This window comes from Sphaerodactylus townsendi, linkage group LG01 (assembly GCF_021028975.2).
Source record: "Sphaerodactylus townsendi isolate TG3544 linkage group LG01, MPM_Stown_v2.3, whole genome shotgun sequence".
NCBI classification, from domain to species: Eukaryota; Metazoa; Chordata; class Lepidosauria; order Squamata; family Sphaerodactylidae; genus Sphaerodactylus; species Sphaerodactylus townsendi.
Window position 1 is genome coordinate 100,162,516 of NC_059425.1, and position 20,759 is coordinate 100,183,274.

A 20,759-nucleotide genomic window follows, 5' to 3' on the forward strand; every position below is an offset into this window, starting at 1 on the left:
GTGACGCGCCAGTCAGTGGCTTGACAGTGAATACTGTCCAGACCTAGAGTCTGCCCTACCCCTGTGTAACACCAGTGTGGGAAAAGCCCAATCCAGTGGCAGTGAGGCCAGTTTGGGATTAGTGTGAGAGAGGGAGGCTTTGTATGCCAGAATCTCAAAGGGCATAGGCTGTGTGTGTGTGTGTATTCAGTGGGCTGTGGATCAGAAAGAACTAGTGTCTGTCTGTGAAGAAAGTTAGATCTATTGATCTAAAGCAAAATCATTCCTGAAAAGACACCTGCGTGTGTCTGTGTGTGTGTGAAACCTAAGTAACATCTGAAGCTCTGTAACTTTTAAGTGAAAAGAACCTTTCTGAAACCATCAAGAGTTAGTACCTCTCTGAGACAGTTTAAGAAGCTTTTCTTTTGTTTTCAAAATACATTTCATTCGTTGTGTTCAAATTACCCTCGTGCCCGCTTGCGTTTGTGTTTGAGAGGTTGAAGAGTGTCTGTCTGAGAGACTAGAATCCCAACCAATTTTGAGTTCTCTCCATTTTTGTATATGGGACTCTGAAGGACATTCCCCTCAGACCAAGAGTGAATGTGAGGTGGGATCCTGTAATATATTTGGCAGCCAGCGGCAGTTCCTTCTCTTTAATGGTGGCAGCAGAGTAAAAAGAAGATCCCTGAACACTAGCCTGGGATATTTTGGGTGGCCAAGGAAACCCCACTGGTCAGTTTAGGGGGAACCTTGATTGTAGGCCACCCGTCCTGTTACAATTGGTGGCTAGTGGTGGGATAATATCTCTCCCTCGCCAGGATCATAAGCCCTCTGTTACAACATGCAGGTGGAGGAGCCTGCGGATTGTCCTAAGAAACCCAGTGATGAGCCAGTTGTGCATAGGAGGCAGAAGCAGAGGCTGCTACTGCAGAAGCAAAGAAAGAGTGCTCGTTTGGCAGCGAGATATGGGAGATTAGAAGTCTCTGCATCTGATGAGGATTAACTCCTTGCAGAATCCCAGCCCCTTGAACAAGGCTCTCTATATAAGCCTCGCTGTGAGCTTGCTTCTGCCTGGGTGCAACAAATGTGTTACCTGTTGCTGCCATATGCCTGGTTCTTTGTTGATTCCCAGCCTGCTTCTCAGTTCTCCCATACCATGATCCTTGGACTGTGACTTGACTACGCCTTGCCTGCCACCTGCCTTGACCTATTGGACTATGACCTGACTTCACCTTGCCTGCTGTCTGCCTTGACCAAATTGGACTGTGACCTGACTAGGCCTTGCCAGCCACCTTCCCTGACTCATTGGACCATAACCTGACCACGCTTGTGCTTGCTGCCTGCGTTGCCCTGTGAGGTCAGACCCAGCCATGCCTTTGCCTGCTGGCAGCCCACCACCCATATGATCAGGCCTTGAGATAGTTTCTGTTCAAATTACATAGTCATTCCAACTACATAAATGGGAAGCCTTTAATTCATACATGTAAGACAAGCCCTAACAGAGCATTTCATTTCATCTAAGATATTCCTTCAGGGGAAACTACAAAAGCAACATTTCTTATCTTTGCATTTTTCAAGTGATAGCATACTTCAGGTAGAATTAATGTATGAAACCAATGCCTGCAATTAATTCTCGATTGATTATTTCTCATATCAGTTTTTGCTAATGTTGCATTTCTGCAGTGGTACCCCTGTCCTTGGATTTGTCAGGTGATTCACACTGAAAATAATTGCCCCAATACTGCAAGAGAGATCTATGCATGCTGCTGGTGCATATGAACACTATGATTTATTTATTACATTTTTATCTCCATTCTTCCAAACAACACAGAGCAGTTTGTCCTTTCTCCAACTACCACTTAACCCCATATCATTTTTGTGAATCAGGTTAAAATGCGAGAGACAGAATAGCTGGCCCAAAATCACGTCATGATTTGCACACAGGTCTCCCTGGATGCAGTCCATTAATTTGACCCCTATTCAACCACTACGCAACACTATACAGTAATTTAACCACTATACCTGTATGCTGCCTATCCAGCCCCCATTGATATAAATGGGTAAGGCTGTACATGTGCAGCTCCATCTAAGGACAAGTAAGTTGAAGCTGACACAGTGACATAACTACACTGGCACCAGGGCTTCTTCTTTTATCATCACGAATGTAAGACCTAATAATATATTCAAATTATAATATAGAAGTGAATTCTTTTGCACACTTACTGGAAAATGATCTGTTAGGGTACTACTTACAGATCCACACTGTGGGTCTGAAGGAGTGCGCTCATCTACTCCCTAAGTTGTTTCAATGTAGATTTGTAAAATAGAAACAAGGAATCCACTGAAGAAAAATGCCTTAAAGGCAACATGAAGTTTGATTCTCGTTGTGCCAAGGGAAAAGCTGTGCTTCTTTCTAATGTTCAGTTTCATACAAAGTCAGAGGGGGTCAGGGATGGCAGCACTACCACACCTTCCTGCTGCCTCTAGAAGGCTTTCTAGGCAGCACAGTGAGGCAGGGAAAACTTTTTTAAAAACTCACAGCTGGAAAGCCCTCCTTAGGGCTAAATGAACTTGCACCACCCTTTTGGGTGGTCTAAGTCCAAGAGCCCGGGCACCCAGCCCTCAACTAATGTTGGCTCCACCCTAGGCTTGACCCTAAATTGCTTATTTAGATTACTTATAATTATGAATGAATCCACCCGTTGTCATTATTAATGCTATGAAGGTGTTAGAGAAACACTCATAAGATGTAAGAGAAGGAGAGGGGGTAAAGAAGATGGGTGTATACATCATGTGCCATTTCAAACCAGTGATCCCTTGAGGAAATTATAGAAATGGAACTTAATGCTTATGGGACTCTTTCTCAATGGTAGTGTATAGTTCAGATGCAAGGCTCTGGCCTGCTTTTGAGATAACCCTGCTGAGCCCATGAGCAGGGACCCTAGACCTCTGCCCCATCATCTGGTCCTAATGGTACCACTGGTTCACATAGGATGCAGTTTCTTCTAAGTGAAGGTTTTTGGACCTAGATGTCCATTTCATTATGTGGCTGATGTTGCATGAGAAACAGAAGTATGTACATGAGAACTGAAGGCATGACATGTAACTAGATATGTCAGTTCATGTACAGTATCCTCTCTGGGATTGCTGGTGTTCCTAAACTTGTGGATGTTAGAAGAGAGCATGTCTGAATTGTCTCAGAAATAGCCAAAGAAAATTAACATCCTGCTGATTATTTTCACTGAAAAATACATTTCTGAGGGTCATGTCCCACCTATTCCATGGCCTGTTTATATAACCACCATAATGTCATCCACAGGCTTTCGTTTCAAGTCAGGCACGGTGGCATCTTTACTAGGGTACCCAACAGGCAGCAGCAAAAGTAGCTTTTCATTCACTGGGCGCTGCAACAACACTCTCAGACGCGGGCCACAGTTCAGTGGTGTAGAAGTCACTGTCACCAAACCTACATTCTAGAAAAAGAAAGGAGAATTATGGGTAGCGTGTTTTCATCCTTGAACTGGTCCTCTGCTCATTGCCTAGGGCCTCTATTTGTCTCAGGTCTCCATCAATCTTTGAAATCCATTTCAGCTGACAATTGACACCATGGAATGGTTTTGCCCCTCAGCTTAGTAAATTGTGAGTGTGTCTTTCTTTGGAAGTGAAATCTGATGGTACATTGTGCATATTCATTCTGGGTAGTTTTCTTTTTCTCTTTATGTTGAGGAGGAAATGCAGCCTTCCATGCATCTGCTATCATGATGAACTCAAAATCTATACATTCATTGTGCCAGATGTAGGTGCACTCTTATGCCGCATGTGAGTTAGTGTGGTCTAATCAATAAAGAACTCGGTTTGAATGCAAACACCTCACTTATATGCCTCTCTACTATGATACTCAAATAGTGCCTTGAGAATGTCACTGTCCCAATCCTAGTAGTCCTGGATCTCTCCCATGATTTGTCTTTTTGCACCAGAGTGTGTGTGCATATGAAAATAATCCTTCCCTGGTCTGGCCAGGGGGCCTGGACCACAAGTGATAGCAAAACTGAAGCACATGCTGTGGCGTTACTGCCCGGGCCCTTTGGGTGGTGTATCCTTCCCTCCTCCCTAACCTGGGGGTTGGTCTCCCCAGACGATGACTCTCCCCATTGGCCCAAGGGGCCAAGAAACCACCGCGCCCACAAAGCACTGGGTATACGGGGTAGCCCTTGCCCACGCCACTCTCCTCCTAGCAGGCCTCCTTGCCTCCCTTCCATTGTCTGGCATGGACGTAGGTAAGGGGGGGGGGGTTCTTGGGATAATCCACCCCGAAACAGCATCACTTTCAATGTTGTTTAACTAGGGACCCCAGATTCTCCCTTTAAGGTGGATTTAAAAGGAGAATTTGGGCTCTCTAGTTTAAACACCATTGAAAGTGATGCTGTTTCGGGGTGGATTCCAGCATCACAGAGGCTGCCCGGGGGGGGGGGGGACTCAGATTTTGCACCAGGCTCCATTTTCCCTCTATGCCTCTGCCCAGAGGGGAGGAGCAGGGGAGTCCCCGACCTCAGAGAGCTGCTTTTATAAGCACTAAGCCAGGGGCGGGGCTTGGGGAGGCGTGGCCATGCCCTAGGGGTGGGTGGGGGTGTGGCCCCACCCCGAACCCCCCCATAAAAAATCTATACCTACGTCCCTACTGTCTGGCTTGAGCTTTCACACCCTCCCTCTCTCTCTTCGTTGTTGCTTCAAAGGGAGAGGTGTTTACAACTTGCATGAATGACTCCCACCCTGTTACTGCACAGGGTGAGGACCAGCTTGAACCGGGGCCTAGGTTCTCAAAGGGGGTCTGGGCTTCAGGGTCCTCTTCCCTCCTTCCCACCATTGAGCTGTCCCTTTCCCTTGTCTCTTCACACCACCACCCACATTTGCTGCTGCTGCAGCAGCTCCAGACTTGCCCTTTCCCACTTCCTTTATATACCTTCTGCCCTCTCATTTCTCTCCCTCGTCCCAGCTGCTTCTCAAGCCCATCTTCTACAGCTGCTTCAGCTGTGGGCGGGCGGGCCCTGCCTGGTCTGAGCTGCTTCTCAAGCCCATCTTTTATAGCTGCCTCAGCTGTGGGCTTGCTGGGCCTAAGCCTCCTCTCTTCCCTGCCTTCCTCTTTGAACAAGGCCTCTGAGGCCGCTAAGGCCTTCACCCTCCCTGCAAGCGGCTCCTCCGCAGCCTTCCCATCTCCCGCAGTGCCAGCTGGTGGGGCAAGTCCGGGCACTGCAGCCGAGCCCGGACACATGCTAGTTACCATTTGGAATACTGGTGCCTCATGTAATTTTCCAACCTTCCAACCTGGTCCAGCTCATACTTTAATTTGAAGCATACCTGTAGTGCAGCGAGGAAAATTCCACAAGCAATAGAAACACTGATCTCATTGTAATAATGGGTTTTCTTTCTTCCATCTGGAAACATTCCGTACACCTGCTTGAAAATAAGGATCAGGTAGGGAGCTGTATCCAAGTATTCTTTGATCCAGTTTGTCCTAGAAAACAGTGGTTTTCAAACATTATTATTACATTATTTAGTTAATCGTAGTTTCAACTACAAATGTTTGCCATTGGCTATAAAAACACCTGATAATTTTAAATGGACTATACTAAAGTCCTACAAACAATACTATATCATATATTATAATGCAGCTGATGAGTTGTTAGATTTTCAGAACAGTCATATTTATTTTTATGCATTTAGAATATTCATTTTCACAGGATTTCTGAATCAAGAGATTATATGCAGATGCATTTACTTGGAGATATATGATATCCTATGCCAAATCAGAGTTCACACATTTGTATCCTGAGCTTACTAAATATTCAATAGCTTTATTTTAAAGAGTTATATTTGAGCAGGGAGAATTGTTGTTACCTCAGTCTTTTCAAGTCATTAACCCATCTGTCCCCCATTCGTTTCATATAGTTTATTTCTTCCTCCTCTTCAATGATCTCCCGGATTTTATGTTTTGTTTCTAGATCTTGTACTACAACAAAGGTCCATGGCTCTGTGTGTGCCCCACTGGGAGCTGTTCCTTTAATCACATAAAAGAAGCATTAATATTAAAGAAAGCTAATACACAAAAATAATTAAGAAAATGGATGTCTAACATTAAGGCCTTCACTCTGTAATAATTTCTCATTGAGAGAAACCTATTAATAATACCAGTCTCTGTCATATTTAATCATGATATATCACAATAGTACACGAATGAACATGTACTCTATAGTCCTACTCACTTGATCCACTGCCTCAGTGGATATGGCTACATATGGACATCAGCTGAGTCATCCTGCTCACAGAAAACCTAGGTGATGCTATTTTGTGCCTATGCACAAATTATGTGACTGCTAACATGTGTATTGGTTATAGAGCCAAAACCAGAACATGCACCTTGGTTCTATTTTCAGATCTTGCAAGAAATCCAAGTCAAGGGATCAAAGGCCTCAACCTGTTTCTTATGTTTTGCTGATGGTGTGGGAATCACTGCTGCAGGACATCTTTGCAAATGATGCAGGCCCACTCTGGAGGTGCCAGTTCTGTGCCCCCTCCATGCATCTGTATTACTCGTTTTTTAGACTGTGGCTCCTCCAACCTAGCCACAGTGTTTTCCTGGCAGTTCTTAAAAATAGTATCCATAATGCCAGCATAAGAATGTGTTTGTGATTGTCAAGATTTTAGGGAGAGTGCCTTTTGAGGTGTATTGAAACAGTACAGAATTAGTCCATGAAGATTTGGATCTTGTTCTTCGTGAGCATCTCCAACTCTCCTCTTGCAAGTATTTTGCAGTTACCTCAGTGGGGTCTAAGTACATTTTCAGCTAACGCTAACAAGATGTTAGAGAGGCCACCCAGCATTTCACATTTGCCAGGCATCCGTTCACATAGTGCAGTACCTGCTGCTTTAATCACATTTTCAATGACCTCTCTTGGCACTGGCTCATCACTTATAAACCTAATAGACCGCCTCTTATTGAGAAGGGCATAAAAATCCTTTGATCTTTTAACCATGTCCTCTTCAGAGTAACGCTCTGTCATGAAAGGGATGTGAGCAATGTTGTCATCTAAGTTTTGCCATTCGTCGCCATCATCTAGAGGAAAAATCAGAGAGGGAAGGGCACACACCTTAGTTAAGAGGTTTCCTTAGCTGCAGGGATATGTTTGACTCTTATCAATACATCCAGAGATTCTGAACAACATTAATCATCTGTGCAAGTTCATATTAGCAAACAAAATTCCAGAGAATAGGTTTCCTTTGCCAAGGTTTGCAGAACTTTGCTTAATAAACATAGCTACCATTGGGGTTCTCGTTTTCTTGCCAATCTACTAGGCCCGTGGTGGCAAACCTTTGGCACTCCAGATATTATGGACTACAATTCCCATCAGCCCCTGCCAGCATGGCCAATTGGCTGATGGGAATTGTAGTCCATAACATCTGGAGTGCCAAAGGTTCACCACCACTGTACTAGGCTAACCACCAACCCTCAGCTGATCAGCAGCTGGAAGCAGGCCAGATGAAGGGGGAGAGTGATTCATGCACCCAGCACAATGGTATCACTTACAGGTTTATCCAGAAGCAATGGCATGGTGCCAGGGATGCTCTAGAACTCTCTCTTAAAAACCCTATGGAAACTATAAAGTTTGTAGAGGAGAGTGCTAGAGCATTCCAGCATGATGACAGCACTTCTGGGTAAACCCAGAAGTGATGTCGTGCTGTGGGCACAGATCACTTTCTCCCTTTGGGTGGCCTGCACACATTGTGCTGGGTGTGCAGATCATTCCTCCCCTTCAGCTGCCCCCAGCCCTGCCCCCATTAAGCTACTGCTGATTGCCAGGACAGATCAGTTCTTGAAGAATCACTTTCAACTACTTAAATCTTCCTGGGATTCAGGAATAACTGGTAGTGCCCTTTTTTGGAAACCCACACCATCTGGTTTGCAGGCATTCAGGACAGCACATTTTCAGCTATTGCTTCCAATATGTGAAACCTTCTCAACTCCCCCCCCCCAGGGACGTAGGTATAGATTTTTAGGGGGGTTCAGGGGATGGGGCCCTGCCCCCACCACCCCTGGGGCATGGCCATGCCTCCCCAAGCCCTGCCCGCAGCCTCAGTGCTTATAAAAGCAGCTCTCCGAGGCTGGGGAAAGCAGACTCCCCTGTCCCACCCTCCCCCAACCCCCACCAACTGGGCTCCCAGCAGACAGCCCCTTCTGCCCTCCCCTCTGGGCAGAGGCATAGTTAGGGAAAATGGAACCCGGTGCAAAATCTGAGTTTTGTGCGTGCCCTCTTCTCATGGGCGGCTGCTGTGATGCTGGAATCCACCTCCAAACAGCATCACTTTCAATTGTGTTTAAACTAGAGAGCCCAAAAATCCACCTTAAAGGGAGAATCTGGGGTCCCCAGTTAAAACAAAATTGAAAGTGATGCTGTTTTGGGGTGGATTATTCCCCATCCTGAAACAGCATCACTTTCAATATTTAAACTGGGAACCTCAGATTCTCCCTTTATTTATTTTTATTTTTATTTTTTTATTGTATAGTTTGAAATTTCAGTACATTTATACAATATATGCATTCTTGTTGACATATTCCAAACTATACTTCCCCCCCCTTTTCCCTCCCCCCTCAGTTTTCTTTCTCATTTATTTAAGTAAGCAGCAATAAGTTCATTCTTTGTACTCTCTTCTCCCACATTTCTTCTTTGACTCCAATGTCTTTCATCCAGTCCATAAATTGTGTCCAGATCTTTAAAATGTCTCTCTGTTTCTCTTGCCATAAATTATTAGATTCTCCCTTTAAATCCATGCCAAAGGGGGTGGATTTAAAAGGAGAATCTGGGGAAAATTTGGGGGTGCCTGCTGTCATAGGTGCAATTGTTAAGCTAGCAGCACCAAACTTTCAGGGTGTCTTTAGGAGACTTTCCTGATGATACCACCCAAGTTTGGTGAAGTTTGGTTCAGGGGGTCCAAAGTTATGGACCTTCAAAGGTGTAGCCCCCATCTTCTATTAGTTCCCATCCCATTGGAAACAATGTGGGATGGGGCACCCCCTTTGGGAGTCCATAACTTTGGACCCTCTGAACCAAACCTCACCAAACCTGGGTAGTATCATCAGGAGAGTCTCCCAAAAAAATCCCTGAAATTTTGGTGCTGCTAGTCTAAAACTGTGCTCCCTGCAGGCCAAAAACCGAAGAAACACTTTAAAACATAAAAAACCACAAATGGGGCGGAGCTTCAGACATGTAATGCGGGGGTTGAACCCGAGAACTCCCCTTACCTATGTCCTGCCCCCACCCCCCCGGAAGAATTCCCAATAGAAAATAATGGCAGACTGACAAAAATGTATAGGGAGGGTCTGCAACAGAAGCCACTTTTGCATTGTGAAAGAAAACAACAGACAACAACAAGGAAAGGTAGCAGATAATGAGCTTTCATTGAAAATGCTGGGACCAACTGGAACAATTTTGCTAGGCTGCTGCTGGATGGGCATTTCAGGAATCAGTAGAGAGAAGTGTGACTGCACAGAATCACCTGCTTTGGGGGTCTGTGAAATCAAATCCATTTATACAATCTGCTTGAAATTATGGGGCTTCTGGATTACAGGGAGGATTGAGTTTTGTGCAAATTTTGTTCCGTTATCTTCATAAACAGCTGCAACAGACCCTCATATTTTCCCCATTATTGAAAATAATGGTCCTGAACTCCAGACCACCCAAAACAGACAATCATGGTAAACCACCCCCCCCCCAGCCTCAATTCAAAGTTATAACACATTTTTTCTCTACACACACCACAGTCCCTTTGGTTTCTTCCCTCTGACATTCTCATGTTGTTCAAAAACGTTCATTGTGAAGGGCCTTTGACATTGAATAGGCTTTATGTTTCACCCTTCACTGAGATTCTGGAGTGCAAAACTCTTTGCTACTCCTGTTTATTCTGTTTTACAGAACTGCTTTTTATTTGATTCACACAGAATTGCTTTTTTACTCATTTGATTCGAAGCTGAACTTTTATCCAATTAAGAGTACTCTTTTAGAATAGAGAAGTGGTTTAAAATATCTGAGATAAACAAAAACATACAACAAATAGTGCTTAAGAGTCAAAAATAAAATTGAAGGCATACGCGGATGACCTGGTATTATTCATAGACAACCCATCTAAAAATCTAGGCCCAACCATCAAGACAATAGAAGAATATGGGGAACAAGCAGGTTTCAGAATAAATAAAAAGAAGTCAAAATTATTGACATTTAATATAAACCAGAAGGAAAATAATGAATTAATAAACAATAATGGTATCCAAATAGATAAGAAAATTAAATATTTAGGTATCACCATAGAACAAAACAACAAACAATTATTCAGAAATAATTATGGGAAAGTATGGTCAGAAATTAAGAGAGACTTGAATAAATGGAAGGATATTACATTATCGATTACAGGGAAAATTGAGTTAATAAAAACAATGATCTTACCATCTTACCAAAACTACTATTTTTATTCCAAAATTTGCCAATTATTTATAACAAATATAACAATTTATTATAACAAATAAAAGTATTATAGCGGAATGGAAAAAAGAATTATTAAAATTTATTTGGAACAACAAAAAACATAGAATCAAGTACACCTCTCTAATAGAAAATAAAAATAAGGGTGGATTCAAGATTCCCTGATCTCTTACAATCTACTACCAATGATGCTGCAGCTGTTTATTGTGGATAATGGGAATGTTCATTACCCTTAACAATGAAGAAATACTCAATTTAGAAGGCTTCAATAAAATTTCAGGATGGCATGAATATCTTTGGCCTAATACTAAAGGAAAACTAATACAATTCAAGAGTCACATAGTAAGGAAGGCACTAACACAGGTATGGGAGAAATATAAATATAGCTTTTATAAGAATGTACCAATTTGGGTATCAAGAACAGAAAGCTCCCTAAATATTCAAAATGCATATAACCAACCCTGGCTAACCTACAAGGACTTGTTATTATGGAAAAATGGAGAAGGTTAGCTTAAAAACAGAGAAAATATAAAAATGGGAGATATAGAATGCCACTGGTTCTCATATGAGCAAATAAGAAATCAGTTTAAATTAGATAAGGGAAATTTGGGAATAACTAATAAATCATCAGAAATAGACAAGATTTTAGTAAGTGGAGAAGGAAAAGAAATAAGTAAATTATACAAAACAATTATAATATTACAAACAGAGAAAGAAGACATAAAAGAAGTGATGATAAAATGGGCAGAAGACATCAGTAGAAATATATCATATCAAGATTGGGATGACTCTTTCAAAATGCACAGCAAATTCTCCTCTAGTATGGAATTGAGAGAAAATTACCTAAAAGTATTACACAGGTGGTATTTAACCCAGCATAAACTAGCAAAAATTTATAAGGACCAATCCCCACTATGTTGGAGGTGTAAGAAAGAAAGAGGAACATTAATACATATGTGGTGGAATTGTTCTAAAATCAAAGGATCTCTGGGCAAGAAAAGTTCATAGTATAACGAAAGAGATTATGAAGTTAAATTTTGATTTAAAACCAGAATTATATCTAGTGGGAATAGGTATTAAAAGAATATTAAATATTAATAGAGACTTGTTTTTGTATATTTCTACTGCTGCCAGAATGAAAATAGCCAAGACATGGCGGAAGGAACAACCACCCGCGATTGAAGATTGGTCGAATTACAAAGGTAAAGGCAGAGTACATGCAGCTGGACAAGCTTTCAACCTATAGTAAAAGACTTGCAGTGGGAGGAAAAGGTTTATGCGACACATGGACAATAAATATATCCATAATACATAAGAACAAGACAGTAAAAACAGAATTATTCAAAATCTGGTAAAACAATAAAATTGAAATGATCTTTGAGAATGTTACGAAACTAGAATAGCTAGTAAAGAAATAAAGACATACCTTCATTTTGTATAATTATATATCAGATAAGGGAAGAATCAGGGGGAAGCCCAAACCAAGCACAAAAGGGGTAGGTGAAATATTTAGGGTGTAATGTATAATGTGCAACGGATATGTGATGCGTGATTTGTTTGTGTTTGAATGTTTATTATTAGAATGTCTAATATGTAATGTTTAATGCAATAATGTAATAATAAAACTTTTTGTTAAAAAAATATCTGAGATAAACAAAAACATGCAACAAATAGTACTTAAGAGTCATAGGATTAACTAGAATTTCAGATTTATATATATATATATATTCTGAAATTCTATATATATATTCTATATATATTCTATATATTCTATATATATATATATTTCTAGTCCTATCCTTTGGACGTCCATTGATGTAATTCTCCTTAGGACTGCCATGTTAATAAGTTATTAGTTTGGGTCAATTCCGTTATGGCAGGAGAGTTGGAATTCTGACCTTGTATTCTCATAAAATCAATTAAAGTGCCCTTGCTTTGTAAACACTCTAACCTGTGAAAAATCAATAAGCTATTCTAGCTAGAGATAGCCTCCTTATGTTTAAGCTGTTTAGAGATATAAATGAAATTAATTAACAAAAGAATTTGCACGTATGGTGCAAAATTAATACCAAAAGTTGTGTTAGGTAAAATTAAACAGCTGAATTACTTGAATTATCTGCTCTGTTGTGACACAGTGAGAGAGTGCAAAAACTTCAGACTGATAGTTTCTGTTTTACAGAGTTATCAAAGGTTTGAGGGAGATTTTAATTTAAATGAACTGGCCAGTATTTAACAGAGATTTATATATTCTTATCTGGTTTGTTTTGAAATAATGAAAAATAAATGGTTGCAATCTTATTGGATCATCCATGTATTTAATTGACAAACCAGTGTGGGATTACAGCCATCACCCCCATAACTGGGTGGCCTTTATGTAGCAAAACCAGGTCTTTTAGAGCAAAGGCAGGAGGATTCCCCCAGATGGTACTTTCCCTGCTTCTTTAAGCCCTGGCAGAGAAACAAGACAGGTAGTCATAAAGACTTAAAGCAAGAAGAGGGTATTTTTATTGGGGAAACAGCATGAAGAAAAAGAGTTAACACCTGCCCCTTTCCAAACACTAAAGCCTTGATCTGCTGTGAACCCTTTGGTTATTTTTTAGGGCTACAGTTCCTAATCATGGAATTTATTTTCTTCCTTCCTTCCTTCATTTCCCACCCTCTGCCCGCCCCCACCGATCGAGAGCTAAAGTGGTACACATGATCTTCTCCATTTTATTCTTAAAACAACCCTGTGAAATAGATTAGCCAGAAAGATAGTGACTGTCCTGAGGTCTTTCTGCAAAGTTTCAGGGCAAAATGGGGATTTGAACATGGGTCTCCCAAATTCTAGTATGACACTCTAATCACGGTACTACCATTAGGATTGCCAGCTATGGGTTGGAAAATGCGTGGAGATTTTGGGGGTGAAGACTGATGATGGAGAGGTGGGGACTTCTCTGGTCATACAGTCACCTTCCAAAGCAGCCATTTTCTCCAGAGGAACTGATCTTTGTCACTCAGAGATCAGTTATAATAGTGGGATATCAGTCCAGCCACCCCCTGGAGGATGGCAAACCTCCCTAAAATGTAGTCTGGCTTTCAAATACAATTTTGTGGGGAAAAAGTCCTGTTGCAAAGAATCCAACAACCTGCCCAGGTTCCTGTTGTGAAAATAAGAAGTGGCTGCCATGAGCAAGTTAGTGTGGTGCCCCAGTCCTTTGCTGCAGTGTACTATTGTACAGAAGGATTTGCTCTGTGTTATTTTGGAGCCTTGGAATTGCACTCACAGAAAGAACGAACACTTCCTTGCAGCATTTATTAACTGGGCAGTTTTAATTTCCTTGGGGATAAAAGGTGCTTGGGTTGGCAGAGATCCTGGACTTTAATCGAGAGCACACGAATGGAGAAAGTAATGCTCTGTTAATAAAAAAAGGCAAGGGGGGTGGGGAAGTATATTTTAAATTATCCACACTATTTTCTTCTTATCTGGAAGTGATTCTGCTAACCTGAGGGTGAATATTTTGCAACAGTTTTATTTTGGATTGTTTCAATCAATAAATGAAAAGCAAAGCAAAACAAAAGGTTGAGAGGCAAAGAAGCATATAGCAAAATACACTGGAATATGAAGCTTCTTTTTCAGCACTGAACATTTTCTCTCTATTGAAACTCTGATTTGAAGAGGGTATAAGGTCCACCCACTATTACTAGAACATTTAATACCACCAGTATAAAAGATGTTGCTCAGCACATAGAACTGATATGCTTCCCATCCAGATCACTCCTATCCTATAGTAAGCAACCATATTGATGTCAGTGTATCCAATTATGTGTGATGTTTAAAAATTTTCAATACATTAAAATTAAATTAGAAAACAAACAGAAAGAGGAGCCATTCAGGGCCCTTCACATTAGAAGCTGTATCTTGTAGATTACTGATCCATCTGCACACTTCTTTAATACGATGTAAACAGTGATCTACAGAGCATAGGTCACCTCTTACCAACCACACCTAACCATCCCCTGCAGCCCAAATATTGTGACCGCTACATTTCCTTTTAGATACATCACCTCCTATACCCAGTAGAAGGCAATACATGAGACCCTTCTCCCAACCCCCAGAAAGAGCATCCATCATCCTCTCCTCTTGAAACTCAACCTTGGCACCCTGTGCTGGGAGAAGGAAAGGGTACTGTTAAAACAGATTCATGCTACCCCATAAGAATCCCTTCTCATTTTGTCAACCAGACCAAAAACTCTATCACATTGTTCAGGAACCACAAATGGCTTCCAAACCATGAATCACCAGCCATTCTACTGTTCTGTTTCGCATCAGCTGGTCAAATGCTAGCCCACAGACTCTAAGCCATGTCCTACCTTCTTCTCCTGGAAGGTCCGTGCTATCCTTTAAATCTTCATCCACCCATGGGCGAGACTCAGCCGTCTGGTTGGGCTTGCTTTCCAGTTTCTTGGTTCCTTTCCCACTGCTTTTCAGTATGACTGCAATTAATACACAGATTATTGCTATAAAGATAGGTGTTAGGGTGGAAAATGCCATAGTCATGGGAGTCAAAATACTGTAATGCGCACGTCCATGCAAAACAAGTGATTCCCTTTTTAAAATATAGATTTTGCTAGATGAGGTGTAATAAGCATAAAAGGGGTGGAACGAAGCCTTGAGAGACAAAGGGCAACGTTCACTTCTTTCGACTGTACCCAGGCGTCTTTTCAGGGCTGTTTACACAGTTCATTTGCTCTTCAACCTCCAGCAGTTTCTGAGTGCTTTCCAACTGCTGGAACTGTTTGCATTATTCCTGAGTTGCAGGAATTCCTGTAACTCTGAGTTGGTATTCTGAATGTTCAGTAAATCTGTTAGTGCTTTTGTTACACCACAATGGCCAAGTTAGATATGACAATCAATAGCTAATACTGCCATTAATGACTGTGGTTGCTCATGAGCTGAATGAAGGAAACACGGAGAAACAGGAAGGTTTACAAAAGAGTCTATGAACCAGCCCGTTCAACCCATGTATAGTTCCATCACAATCTATTAAACATACATGTATGTTTAAGTGAGGGCTGCAACTCCAGACTGGGGGATTCTTGGAGATCTGTGGTAGAACCTGGGAAGGACAGTGCTTAGGGAGGGGAGGAAGCCCAGCAGAGATGTACTCCAATAGAGTCCAGCTTCTGCAGCTGCCATTTACTCCAACGGAACTGATCTCTGCAGTTTGGAAATCAACTGTAATTCTTGGAAAACTCTGGCCTCCAACTGGAGTTGGCAACCTTAATTTAGGCCACAACTATAGATAGGAGTTGGCCTAAGTCAGGGTTGGAGCAGACAGCTTGTCTGCCCAAAAAATCCACCACTTTTTGTCTGCCTGTGGGGTCTGCAGCCTGCTAGCACCAAAGCAGCGGACTCACCAAGAACAGAACCCCTCAGTGTATATTGGGTGACTGAGCACAACCATGCAGGTTCTGCACAGGATAAATTAAAAAATGAACAAGAATTGTAATTAATGTGATCAGCTGTTACCTATTCTAAAAATGTGAATATATTTGTATCCAGCAGAGTATGCAGTTTAATGAACCTTAACTGAGTTTTTAATAGCTTGAGATAGGAGGATTTTTCACTTTCTGATCCTTTCTCACACTTCTACCTAGGAGATGCTACACTGTCCTTGATTTTTTATCATGGGAAAGATGCAAACAATCCATCCCATCTTAGGTGACATAGATGTAAAGGAATATACAGCATAAGCCACCGGCCCACTTACTAGTCTATCTGCATCCACATCACGTCCAAAGCTACTTGGAGATAACTTTTATTTTCCCTGAGGTAATGTGGTACTTAAAATTCCAGTGTAAAACAGAGTGGAGACAGCTCATATTGCTTGCAAGTCCCTTTCCTATTAAAGTGATTTCCAAGTCTTTGTTCATAGCAATTGTGCTGTCTTGCACTTCAGCTTCTCTAAACTCCCACAATACTTTGATTTATTAAAACTAAACTAAGTGTAATTAAATCTTCATGTACACATTCAAATAACATCTTCTCTGTGAATTCATGGTTGGGTGGGAAGAGGCTAAAACAACTGATGTGAAATGCTCATTGCATTTCTGTAGAATCTCTTCTTATGGTGCAGACTGTATTTCTTTTAACCATTTTCCAAATAGCCTTACTGTGTCATTTCTGGTCCCTTACTACTATGGTTTGTCCTCTGACTTCTGCACATACCCTGAAACCATTGCATTTTTACTGGGTTATTGGGGGGGGGGGGTTTCTTTTGGGATTGGTTTTAGTTTGATTTTTTTTCCAGCAGTCTAATTTGAGTAGTGTTTATTCTCATGTCCTGCAGAGAAGCTTCATTCAGTGACTAAACTAACTTCTGTACTTGCATTGTTAGGTTTAATGTTCAGCACAGAGATACATTTTGTTTAATCATCACCTTCATCACCTAGATACACACCACTGCTGTGTTAAGGCAAAGATATATTGGCTTCTTTAGTGTTTTAGTACAAATACAAATACAAATACAATACCTTTAATGGCATATAAAAAGTGGTAAAATGCAAATTATGTTAAAACCAATTGACTAAAATTTACACAAAGGTTTCACCCTTGATCCAAGTGCCTTTGTTAAAAACCTGGCAACTGATTCAGTAGTGTGGGGATGATGGTCACTAAGCAAGTATGAAACTATTTCCTTGTCTGATCTCACTGAAAATTTCTTCAAGATGGCCTCGAGAAAAAGCAACCGATAGACTGCCAAATCTTTACAATGAAGGAGCACGTGTTCAGTTGTTTCGGGTAGGCCCGCTGCGCAGGAACAAGTCCTGTTCTCCTGTGGGATGCCATTAGTGTTTTAGTAAAAAAGCATCTGCTTTACATTTAGAACATGCCAGGTTTATTCCTTGGCATTTCCAGTTTAAAAGATCAGGTAATATGAAAGACCTCTTTCTGACACCTGAAGAGCTGCTTCCAATCAGAGTAGAAAATACTGTCCCCAATAGGCCCATGGTCTGACTCAGTATGTGGCAGCTTTGTGTATTCATTACTGTCCTTTCTTTTTTTGTCCCCTTCTCTTTTTAAGCACAACTGAACAACAGGGATTTACTGGTAGCTTAGTTCAGTTGTGGCAAGTGAGGGGCGCAGCAATATGCATTGTTTGAGATCATTACTTCAAAGTCATTGCAATTTCTGGTTTAGTGTGTTTTATGTGCTAAGAATCAAGTACTGGTTTGTCTGTTTTTGTGGGGGTGGGGTGCTTTAGGAGAGTTGTGTTCTTATAGAAACTCATTTTAGATGATTGATCCGTTACTATTAACATTATTAAATGCATAAGAAATTTATAATAATTAAAAATACCAACACAAAATAATTTCTGTGTTGTTTCTCACTGAGAGGCAAATGTACACTATATATGGTCTATAACAAATCTATGACTTTATTATTTCCCACAAAGAAGAAGAAGAAGATGATGAAGAAGATGATGATTTATATTCCCCCTTTCTCTCCTGTGGGAGGCTCAAAGGGGCTTACAATCTCCTAGCCCTTCCCCCCCCCACAACAAACACCCTGTTAATTAAACAAGTTATCAAAAACTTGTTAATTAAACAAGTTAATTAAACAAGTATCAAAGTTTTTACCAGTAGACCTAAACATTTTGTTTTTTTCACATGCTTCTTCTCTTCCAGCATTTTGTCCCTTTTCATCCACTTTTCTTCCTTGAGCATTCCCATGCCTTCAGAGATGTTAGAGGGCTCAGACTTAGCTATCCTGACCCCAAGTGAGGATTCTGCGTATTTCTGGCAGAAGATAGTATATCGCTAGAGAATTCCAAAAGCAAGCTGTGCCACATTCATAGAAATTCAGTCTACTTCTCTTTGACTTTTCATTGAATGTGAGTGCAGAGTTTCTGGTAACATCTGACATGCAGTGTCCCCAGTTTTGTGTCCCCCACAAGAACAGGTAGAAAGTAACCAAGCACTACATGTGTACTGATGCACAGTATCACGACCGGGCTGGCTCTCACAAAATGCTGCCACCAAAAGTATTATTTTATTTTCAACCCTTCACCAGTCACTGTTCACTGCTAAGCCTTGGGCCACCAATCTGATGTATTGGTCACTGGCCCACCAAACACCCCCTCTCCTACACTCCCCTTTGAGTGAAGGAGTAAATCAACAGAGCCTCTGACAACAAAAATGGAGGGAAACTCTGTGAGAGAGAGTTTTGGCTTTTATGCAGACACCATCCTTTGTAGGCATACAGAAATTAGACTGAAACTTATGGTAACGTGAAACCAGATTTAACTTTATTATTTACAGAAATGAACTGGCTTCTCAGATGACACAGAGAGGTTACTTAAGCTTGCAGTTTCAGATAGTTAGAGTTTTTACTTCACAGGTTTCTCTAGCAGTTTCACTGACACACACTTGGTCACACACAGGTGGCCCACTGAGAGTACTCTTCCCTCTCTCTTAAAGTCTTCAGCTTCTTAGCTACTAGTACACCCACTGTCCCACACTACCAGCTGGAGCTTAGAGGACTCTTCGCTCCCTAGCCTTCCTCTCTCACTAGTCCCTATTTGGGTTTCACTACCCCTCTGGACTTCACTCCCAGACTGGTTGGAACTGTGCACTGACAGATACACTCTGTCTGGATGCTAAGCTGCGGGTCACCTTCCACAGACTTAGATCCACCTCAGCTTAACAAAGCTTTACACTGCTCAAAGAGCTCTTGCTGACAAAGTCAGACTTCTCTTCAGATCAAGATCCAAACAATTCAGATTTCAAGTGTGTCTCTGATAGGCTTTCTCCTGTTTATATATAACCAGCACTTCTAACTCCCCCTACCTGAGGCTATAGGCGAACTGTGCCTCTCCCAGCCAATCAGGTGGTACCTCCATATAAGGAGCGTGCTTACACATTTCTGTATTGCTAAGGCCAGCTAATCTGCACCTTAACACACACCAACCCTTCAATGTGGGCTAGTCCGTCACACACAGCCTGCCCAATTTCCACTTCCTTTCCATCTATATGTGCAGTGGTGGGATTCAAAAATTTTAACAACAGGTTCCGAAGGTTGTGGGATTCAAACGGTGGCATAGCTCCAACAGGGCCTGGAGGGGTGCGCAGCGGTGGGGGTGTGGCCAGGGCAGTCCGGGGGCGGGGCATTCCTGGACGGGGCTGTGGCAGTGACTCATGGCACACGTGCCCCAGGTGCAGTTGTTATGCCATTTATATTTATCTGCTTTGTAGCACAGTAAGTTAATCAGGACTAGATAGTACACTTCTGTCTACATGTGTATTACTTACAGTTTAGAAATCTTAAGATGCCAAGGAGAAGTGAATAGGAATATATAGGTTACTCAAGCCTTTTTTGACTTCCTCCTTAAATGACTGTTGATTGTTGCTTCATGTAGAGTAGTGTAGATATGGAAGAATTTGCAGATTAAAATTATCTTCTTTTCCTCTCTCTTCCCCTCCCATATTCTTCTTTTTTTCTACTGTCTCCTAGTGCCTAACTTGTAAAAACCAACGCTTCTTCTCCTAATTTATGAGTTACTAAAATGAGTTAGCAACTTTAGGGGGGGGGCAGCATTATGCTGATGTATCTGTGCAAGGTAGATTGTTTTTAAAAATGAAAAAAGATCAGAGCAGCTTGCCACAGTAAGAAATGGTTACATACAATTAGTTATGTATAGACCAAAAAGTAGTGTGTGAAGTGCAATCCATTCACCCAGCGCAACCCATTCACCCAGTACACAACTGGACATCCTGAAAGGAGCACACAATGAAGTTAACACAGTTACATTTTAAGATCCACTCAGTCACTTCAACATAGCTTCACAAGAAGGTATGTGATTTCAGGCAGTAGTTCACATACCTGTTGCTTGGTCACTATCTTTACCTTCTATGCATAGACAGTGGTTTTCTCAACTGAAGCAAGCTTCTATCTGGACGCACTGGACAACAGAAACCTGAAATGTTAGGCAGAGATTATAGTATAAACTGATATTAGCCCCTTCCTTTTATTTCTCTTGCAGAAGCCCTGGGGGAGGGTGCTCTGGCTGGCATCCCTTTCCCCAGGCGCCTTTGCCACTCTGCAGAGCGCTACTCATCCCTGCTAGGGAGGAGAGACATCAACCTGCCCAGGTGGGGCTGGATAGCTGCTGTGGGACAGTGGAGCAGGCTGCCAGGGAACACAGGGGACCAGTTTTGGAGCTGTGAATATGGGGAATGTTGTTGCAGCTGCTTTCTTGGCCTATTCAT

At 41.7% G+C, this 20,759-nt stretch overlaps 1 protein-coding gene across 1 annotated transcript; it reads right to left on the minus strand.

The window, feature by feature from the left end:
- Positions 1–1,453: 1,453 nt before the first annotated feature.
- On the minus strand, positions 1,454–15,188 carry IYD (iodotyrosine deiodinase). Its single transcript, XM_048507446.1, has 5 exons — positions 14,862–15,188; positions 6,896–7,090; positions 5,875–6,034; positions 5,335–5,491; positions 1,454–3,452 (listed from the first exon to the last, which is right to left on the minus strand). Exons 1-5 carry the CDS (start codon positions 15,046–15,048, stop codon positions 3,270–3,272), a joined length of 882 nt encoding a protein of 293 aa, XP_048363403.1. The 5' UTR covers positions 15,049–15,188; the 3' UTR covers positions 1,454–3,269.
- Positions 15,189–20,759: the final 5,571 nt, after the last annotated feature.

Coding starts and splice junctions, on each gene's coding strand:
- IYD (XM_048507446.1), bottom strand. CDS start 15,048: ATGACTATGGCATTTTCCACCCTAACACCTATCTTTATAGCAATAATC. Junction 6,035..6,895: donor AAATGTGATTAAAGCAGCAG/GTACTGCACTAT, acceptor ATGTGATTAAAG/GAACAGCTCCCAGTGGGGCA. Junction 5,492..5,874: donor AATGACTTGAAAAGACTGAG/GTAACAACAATT, acceptor ACTGTTTTCTAG/GACAAACTGGATCAAAGAAT.